Here is an 8,829-nt window from a genome sequence, read left to right as displayed (position 1 = left end):
TGAACCGCTGAGCCATCTGGGCTGCCCTCTGGTGTCCATTTTAAAATATGGCCAGATGCCTTTTCAAAACTGCCTCTCCCCATGAGCTGGTAGGTACCTGAGGCCTATGACTTGATTCTTACTCATCTCTTGAAAAAAGATGGGATAAACTTCAGAAAGGAATATAATAAGAGCCGGTTTGCTTCAGTGCAAGGGGAAAAAGACCATAAAACAGAATCAGACTTGAAGATACATTATTAAAAAAATCCAAATTATAAAATTCATTACCTGCAGTTATTACAAGATAAAAAAATAGGCATTTTTAACAAAAAGTTTGACATTCAAAAATTTTTTTAAAAAGGGCATGATTTATAAATACATAAATATCCATGCACACTTTTACAATGATAGCTACTGGAAGCATGAGACCTTTTAAAACTACAATCTAGACAAGATTGTCATTCCAACTGCCTTTTTCCTACATGCTGGAAATATCAGGGATCTTATGAGAGCTCCTGTGGTCAATGTCACATTCATCCCCGCCTCCTTCCTGAGCCTGTAGCTGATGTTGAAAAATGTGATGAATCTTCTGCCTTAACTTTGATGCTGGGGAAAAAAGAGAAAAGGTTATTTTGCCATGTAGTCCAGCAAATCAAATTTATAAATTAAAACACAGCAGTGATATAATATTTATGTACTACTCAGATGGAAAGTAAACTCAGAAATCATTTTATTACATACAGAAAATTCAACAAAACATTGAACATACTATCCATTTGGATGCTAGAGCCTAATTTTTGTTGACACCTGTGATCTATAAATGTTCACAATTTAAAGTGATAACAGAAATACCTAAAATATAACTTTCTTCATGGCATGCTCTTCAGTGAAGGGTTCTAAAAGCAGAATCACACAAACACTTACTGTTCTAAATTAAAATCAGTTGAATCCAGGTAGTAATTCACAAGATTTCATACTGACTCAGGATATTTAGGAGATGTGAAGGTTATGTATTTCTGGATTTCACACTATTAGAAACTGTAAACGCATGTCTTCAAATAGTGGCGAACTGAAACAGATATATTCTTTCTGGGTGCTCTCTAGCACCTTTGGTAAATTTAAACTTGGCTTTAGACAACTTCTAAGCTGGGTGTGAAGAAATCATGGTTGGCTGTCACCTTGTATTTGAATGGATTTCCTTAACATTTAGCAGTGGAAGTGAATCAATCTGAGAGTCTTTTTAGTAATCAGAGTTTTCAAGGTATGACCTATTTCCTAGCTAAGCCTGTCACTCCAGTCTTTTTGAGCAATGAAAAAGCAAAATTCCTCAGGAAAAACAAAATGTAAAATGTCCTTCCCCTTTTAGGAGAATGCAGTATCACCTAAGGAAACCATCATTACTCCAAAGGAAAAGAAAATCCCCTAAGACATCTTTCAGATTTCCCATAGGACAGACTAAGACTACAGCAGCACAGAAGCTGCCACAGTTTTGGCTGCTCCAAGTATGGTCTTTGACACAAGGTGTTGGCATGTGACTTACTCATCCTGGGCACCAGGTAACAGACTGCATATGGGGTCAGATACAGCTTTTCTAGCTTTTTCTCTTTCTAGTGGATAAAGGGAAAAGGTAGCTCCACTAATCTGACAGGCTGTATTTGTTTTAATACTCACAAATACTGCCGCCTTAAAATCACATCATCTTTCACCAAGGGAGTGGCTATTCCATTACCTTAGACCTTGCCAAGACTGGACACAGTGCACAGAAAAGAACTTCTTGAAATGCAAGTATGCTTGTTTTCCTACCTTCTCATTCACATTTCATATTCAGTCACTTTCCATACTGCCATTTTTCTTGTTGGATAAAAATGTTCTCAGGAAAAAAGGGCCAAGAAAGTAAGTTAACAAATTCTTTCTGTGAGCCAATAATGATAGCTTTCTAGTTAATCATTCCTCTTTTTCTCCTTAAGACAATGGCTTGGAAATATTAACTCTGACAGTCCTAGTAATGACACCCTTCCTGAGTGAGCTGCTGCTGTTACTGTTTGCTAGTGGGTAAAGCTGGTCCACCACAAAGGCTCCTCGTAGGTGTCTAGGGATGACTGAGATAGATAACTGAGATTGTTTGCTCAATGAATTTGAATCCATAGAAAAATCATACACTGCAACTGTTTGATAAATACCACCTGTCAGAGAACAATGCTCATTTCTTTTCTCAGATCAAAAAAATAAGAATTGGATAGACTACAAAGATTTACTTGCCTCAAAACTACAGAATACACACACATACACACACACACACACACACACTTTTTTTTTAATTTACTTTGAAGAAATTATGTCCTAAGTTACCTTCACTGTCCAGTCTCAAGATGCTAACGATACCAGGTGACTCATTTCTACTTGCTAGCTAGCATTAAGACCCACCTAAACTCTAATTTTAGAGCTGGGGATCTATTCCAGGCAGAACTACGACAGACACTTTCAGGTGCATGGCTCACTATCAAGGTTTTTTTTCTTTTTTTTTTTTCTTGGTATGAGGGCTGGCAATGTTGCTTAATGTTCGCCAGCCTCTATTACATGCAAAAACTTCAGGCAAGAAACAAAAGAACTGCTGGGAAGTTCCCATGAGTCTTTCCAGTGGCCTCCCAGGGTGGCCTTCAATGAAGAAGGGACAGCCTTCCACACCACACAAGTCTGTCATGGCACATGCGTCAGAAGATTCCTTCTCAGGACTGAAGTATCTAGAAATCTAGAAGTCTTAAAAACTGGCAAAGTTACAAAATTAATTTACAATTAACAGATTAGAGAAACACCCTGGCCCAACTTTCATACATATATTTTCTTCACATTGGTCTATGGAAATGCCTATCAATTACAAAGTCTTAGTCTCCCCTGGTCTGCGATTCAAACACCATGAAGGGTTCTGATCTCTAATATTCCAGCATAACTAGAAAGACTACAGCTATTTACAAGACAGAAGTACAGGGGTGCCTGGGTGGCTCAGTCGATTAGGTGTCTGCCTTTGGCTCAGGTCATGATCCCAGGATCTTTGGATCAAGCCCCACATTGGGCTCCTTGCTCAGGGGGGAATCTGTCTCTCTCTCTCTCCCTCTGGCCCTCCCTCCCAGTCATTCTCTCTCTCTCAAATAAAATCTTTAAAAAAGAGAAGTACAACAAAAAAATTGATTTGAAAAAACAAGTTTTGGGAATGCTTGGGTGGCTCAGCGGTTGAGCATCTGCCTTCAGCTCAGGGTATGATCCCGGAGTCCTGGGGATGGAGCCTGCTTCTCCTCCCTTTGCCTATGTCTCTGCCTCTCTATGTCTCTCATGAATAAATAAATAAAATCTTAAAAAAAAAAAAAAAAGAAAGAAAGAAAAAAGTTTTAAGGAGGTCAAAATACCTCTTGGGAGTAAAAAGCAAAGAAAGAATCTGCCACAAGCAGTTAGGAAGTAAAAGCTCATTCTTCTCCTGCCTACCCCTCCCTGTGGGGTGCACTCAGGTAGCCAGCAACTATCTAGTGGTGACGGAGCCCTAAGGAACCTCACCACTATGGGACACTGATGGACTGCCCAGATATTTTTTTAAAGTATTACATGAGATAACCCAAAGAGTCACAAACTTCCAATTCCTGACCCCAAATCCAGATTTTTATTTTTATTTTTTTAAAGATTTTACTTATTCATGAGAGATACAGAAAGAGAGGCAAAGACATAGGCAGAGGGAGAAGCAGGCTCCCCAGGAGGAGCCCGATGTGGGACTCAATCCCAGGACTCCGGGATCACGCCCTGAGCCAAAGGCAGACACTCAACCACTGAGCCACCCAGGCATCCCCCAAATCCAGATTTTAAATAGTACTTTCTTTAGCAAAACTATCTGAAATCAAGTGGGGTGTACTATTTGAGACTGAAGTACTTTCTGGGAAGCTAAGGCTTTGATTAGTTCCTTGATATCCATACAGAAGGGAACCTCTTTATACACCCTACCTAAACAAGATCCAACAGGAGTGAGGAAAGGATTTACCTATGTTTCTGAGGACAGAAATAAAACAAGGGGCCTGCAACCTTTCACTCTCTTGTTCTGGTCAATTTTGTAAACATTTTCTGAGCTGCTCTTAGATAAGTCTACACTAGGTTTTAGAAACATGATTAAAACTTTAGGCAACCTTTCAAAAAAAGAGCTTTTTTTTTTTTTTTTTTCAAAAAAGCTTACAACCTTTCAAAAGAGGCCTAGGTAGAGTACAAAAGAAACAAACTTTGGGGGAGAGGAAGCAATTAATTCTGCCTGAAAAGGCCCAGGCAAATGAGAAAAAACATGTCTAGGGGTACCTGGGTGGCTCAGTCGGTTAAGTGTCAGACTTTGGCTCAGGTCTTGATCTCAGGGTCCTGGGTCGGAGCCCTCCATCTGGCTCTGCACTGAATAGGGAGTCTGTTGGAGACTCATCTCCCTCTTTCTCTGCCCTCCCCGCCCCCCTATTGCTCATGCTTGCTCTAAAATAAAAATCTTAAAAAAAAAAAAAAAAAGCAGGTCTTAGGGGATTTTGAAAAGCCACTGGGATGCCCAGCCCATAATCTGAGCTGCTTTCTACCACACTCTTTCCAATGCTCTAGCACCAGAACCCAGATACAAGGCTCCACAGGCAATAAACTCACCATGTAAAGTCCTCAATCTCAGATCAGACTAAGTCCTACAGAACAGGGAACAGCTGTATGTGGGCATTATTCCATCTACATTCCCATCAACAAGTCAGATGGGCCAAACAGGTCTTATTAGGCCCTAACCCATTGGGGTAAAGATGAATTAATGTTACCAACAAGATTTTTTTTTTTTTTTTTTTTTTTTACCAACAAGATTTTTTAGTAAGTGGAAACTGTAGCACTCTCACCACAAATTAAAAATTAAGCAAAAAGCTCAAAACAATGTTCATAAAGGAAACTTAGAGGCTGAATTTATCTATTACTCCACTAACAATGTATAATTTAGTTATCTAGCTATGAAAAGGTTTATACCATTTACAGAGAAATAAAAGTGAAAAGGCACCTAAGTGTCCACAGATAAATGAACGGATAAAGAAAATGTGCTGCTATACATATGTATATATAATGGAATACAACTTGGCAATGGAAGATCTTGATATTTACAACAACATGGGTGGGTCTAGAGTGCATTACGCTAAATGAAGACCAATGAAGACAAATACTGTATGATTTCACTTACATGTGGAATCTAAAAAACAAAAAACACCCCAAATGAACAAACAAAACAAATTCATAGATACAGGAAACTGTTGGGTTACTAGATTGGGGGGGCGGGGCACAGAGGTGAAGGAGATTAGGACCTACAAACTTCCAATCAAAATAAATCAAGTCATGAGGAAATGATGTATAGCAGAGGATCCAGTCAGTAATACTGTAACAGCTTTGTATGGTGACAGATGGGTAACCAGACAATAAGTAGAGATTATTTGTAATGTATAAAAACGCTAGAATGTACATCTGAAATGAATAGAATATTGCATATCAATTATACTTCAGGAAATTTTTTTTAAAAATTTAATAAAAGGACTTAGATCCTTGAGCAGTAAACAATATGCTCTAACACATCAACATAAAAGCAGAGGCCATTAACTCTATATCATTTCAAATGCACTTAGAAATCCTGTTTACCTTTTTCATTAATTCACTTCGGGTAGTAAACTGTGGCAGGTCTTCTACTTCAATCCCATCAGCCATTTCCATCACTTTGTCTAAAAGGTCTTTGTTGTAACTGCACAATAAAAAGTAGTTAGATAAAAACCTTGGAGGAGGGATGCCTGGGTAGCTCAGTGGTTGAGCATATGCCTTTGGCTCAGGGCATGATCCCGGAATTCCAGGATCGAGTCCCACATCGGGCTCCCTGCATGGAGCCTGCTGCTCCCTCTGCCTGTGTCTCTCCCTCTCTCTGTGTGTGTGTCTCTCATGAATAAATAAAATCTTTAAAAAAAAAAAAAATCAAAAACCCTGGAGGAATTACTTGTCTCTGTGGGCTAACAAGAAATTGCAGCTATTCCAACTCTCAGAGTTCTGATGTGATACTACAGGGGAAACGGCCACATGTTCAGCAGCAGGTTGGAAACCATTTTTTCTGGCTTGTGGATTCAGAAGTGACTGTAGGAATGCCAATAGAGCAGGTGTTTCAAGATTTACAAAACAAAAAAGATTTACAAAAATAGAGGTAACTATACATCTGGCAGTACATATTAGTGGATACGGTATGAAGGCCAAAATTTTTTATTTTTATAAACACGGAATTTTGGTCTAATGTAAACAACATCATTTCTTCATTTTGTCCAATCTCGGACACCTTCCTAATCTTGGAACCCATTAACTATGATTTCCCAGGGGCACCCAGAAAAATAGAGAAAAAGCCTTTGGCACTGCTTCTCCAAATCCTGTTCTATTGATGCCAACATCTGACAACAAAACCAAGTGGCTAAGAGTTGGAGGGAGCAGGTGACTAGAGTCAGCCGGTCATAAGGGGCAGAGAAATCAGGACGAAGACAAATCATCTTATTATCCTAACACAATTCCGGGACACTCAAACAGAAGATTGTGGGAGCCTCAAGATTTGACACCTTCATTTGAGGGGGCACTTTCAGAAACAGTACTTTGAAGGCATCTGTTATTTTCATAACAGGAAAAGCAGAGAGGCAAAGGCTGGCTCTTACTAAGAGGCCAGCAGACTGGGGAGTGGGGAGAAAAAGCCAAAGGCCACATATTACATGCTGCCATAAATGGTAAAATCCACAATCCTGCCAGAAGACCTCCTCTCTCAGCTTCTTCGTATGGACGTGGAAGGAATCTCGGTTTCTGTCTCTGCACGTTTGCCACGTGGGAGGAAGGAGCAAAGACACTTACAATGGAGTTCACAAAGGTGATGGTTTAAGCTAAAAATACTACAAATAACAATGGCATTTTAGTGCCCACCATAAATTGAGCTCTTGCTAAACAGCAGCCTGTACTAGATGCCCCCCCCCCTTTTTTTTTTAACTCTTTAATATTGTAGCCATCACAACTCATTTTCCAAAGGCGGAAACTGAGGCTCGGAGAGGTTAATCGTCTTTCCCAAGAGCACGCGAATCTGCCATCGGCCGGGCCGGTGCGGCTGGAGGCTGGGGGCTGGGGGCTGGGGGCGGGGTCAGCCCTGGGCAGCAGGCAGCCCTAGGGGAGGGCTGCGGGTCTGCAGGCGGAGGACGGGGTCAGCCCTCCCGCAGGGGTTCGCACCTGCAACCCAGGAAGAGGTGGTTGGCCCACACCATGGAGAGGGACAGCAGCTGGTCCAGGCGGCCACCGCCATCGGGAGGGTCGCGGAAGTCGGGCAAGTGGCGCAGGATGAATTCCATGCGAGCCTTCCATTGCTTCTCGCTCTCCGAGTAGGAGCGGAACTGCTCGGCGAAGTCCGCAGCCTGCCGCACCCCCGAAACGAGCTCCTCTACCGCGGCGGCTGCCTCGCCACCCACCATGGCGCCCGCCGCCGCCGAGGGCCGCACCCGCCCGCCGCCTTCCCGACTCGCACCGCGCCGCCTCCGCGCCGCTAGAGGGACCCCGGCGGCGCGCGACTGCTCCGGAGGACCGGCCTGGAGCGCCCTCCGCGGGACCGGCGGCCTCGCCGGCTCCTGCCCGCTCAGACCTCCCCAGCCTGCGGCGCCTGGCGTGCATCTTCTGCGGTAGAGGCAGGCCGGTTCTCAGTCGACCCTGCGGGGAACCGGTAGGGAAACTGAGGTCCCGCGGCGCAAAGACGGAGCGCCCCTCTCCCACGTGGCTGCTAGGTGCCAGCCAGAGTTGTGCTGTGTCCTTGCCCTGGTGGCTCCCCGGGCACCCGGCCCGCTCGGAGGGCTTATACGTGTAGCTTGCTTGCTGGGGGGGTCTGTCTTTGATGAATTCCCAGAGGTCTAGACACCCTTTCAGGTGGTGGCCCGCCCCGCTGGATCGAGCCATCCTTCCAACTGAATACCTGCCAGGCCTCTTTGCTAGATGCCGGGAATGCAAGAGAGCAAGCTCAGATCCCTTCGCTAATGAACTTTGCTTCTACTGGGGGAGACAGTGAATTGCTTGAGTGAAGAATTTCAGCGTTGGCAGATGTTAGTAAGGGGAGGCCCAGAGTGTTGGCATGAATAAGCAAGGGACCTGATTCAGACTTGGGGATCAGGGAAATGATGCTGGAGGGTGGAGGGATGAACAAAAGTTAACCACATAGGGGCACTGGGGTGGCTCAGTGGTTGAGCATCTGCCTTTGGCTCGGGTCGTGATCCCAGGGTTCTGGGATCGAGTCCTGCTTCGGGCTAGGAAGCTCTCCCTCTGCCTCTGTCTCTGCCTCTGTCTGTGTGTCTCTCATGAATAAATAAATTAAAAAAAAAAAAATAGAAGTTAACCACTAAAGAGACTTGGGCCATGGGAAGACACAGACTGGCCTAAGAAGAGAATGCCAGAATCTGTATGACAGGGTCCTAGAGTGGAGGACAGTGGAGGAGATGAGGCTGCAAAGATCAGCAAGGATACTAGGCCATGGTAGGGGCTGTAGTCTAGATCCTAAGAGGAATGGGAGCCTCTGAAGGACATTAACCAGAGCAACGACACCTCTGTTTCCAAAAGATGTTGGAAAGAGCCAGAATAGATATGTTCACAAGAGATGAGCAGGTGAACTAGCATAATTCTGCTGCCTGTTCAAGGGTCAGGTAGCAGATCTATGGACTAAAGAGCTTACTTATAAATGGTGAATTTCCCATCCCTGGAAGCATTCAAGTACAATATTTGGGAAATCATTTGATCCCCCATTGAGAGATTGTTGAGAGATTAAGAGGATGCCTATTCATC

The 8,829-nt window shown here is 43.4% G+C and overlaps 1 protein-coding gene across 2 annotated transcripts; it reads right to left on the bottom strand.

The window, feature by feature from the left end:
* Positions 1-216: 216 nt before the first annotated feature.
* CDKN2AIPNL (CDKN2A interacting protein N-terminal like) lies at positions 217-7,540 on the bottom strand. Of its 2 annotated transcripts, XM_041764210.1 has the most exons (3): positions 7,240-7,534; positions 5,644-5,743; positions 217-585 (listed from the first exon to the last, which is right to left on the bottom strand). In XM_041764210.1, the coding sequence occupies exons 1-3, from the start codon at positions 7,476-7,478 to the stop codon at positions 574-576; spliced, it is 351 nt and encodes a 116-aa protein (XP_041620144.1). In that variant the 5' UTR covers positions 7,479-7,534; the 3' UTR covers positions 217-573. The 2 variants fall into 2 exon arrangements, with proteins under 2 accessions (XP_041620144.1, XP_041620145.1); XM_041764211.1 differs by lacking the exon at positions 5,644-5,743 and having other exon boundaries at positions 7,240-7,540.
* Positions 7,541-8,829: the final 1,289 nt, after the last annotated feature.

This window comes from Vulpes lagopus, chromosome 7, assembly GCF_018345385.1.
Source record: "Vulpes lagopus strain Blue_001 chromosome 7, ASM1834538v1, whole genome shotgun sequence".
NCBI classification, from domain to species: domain Eukaryota; kingdom Metazoa; phylum Chordata; class Mammalia; order Carnivora; family Canidae; genus Vulpes; species Vulpes lagopus.
This window is presented reverse-complemented; position numbering and strand designations above follow the sequence as displayed.

What these genes read in the sequence shown, in the direction of transcription:
- CDKN2AIPNL (XM_041764210.1), bottom strand. Translation starts at nt 7,478, where the DNA reads ATGGTGGGTGGCGAGGCAGCCGCCGCGGTAGAGGAGCTCGTTTCGGGG. An exon ending in CACCTCTTCCTGGGTTGCAG is followed by an intron (nt 5,744 to 7,239) that starts GTGCGAACCCCT and finishes TTTATTGTGCAG; the next exon opens with TTACAACAAAGACCTTTTAG.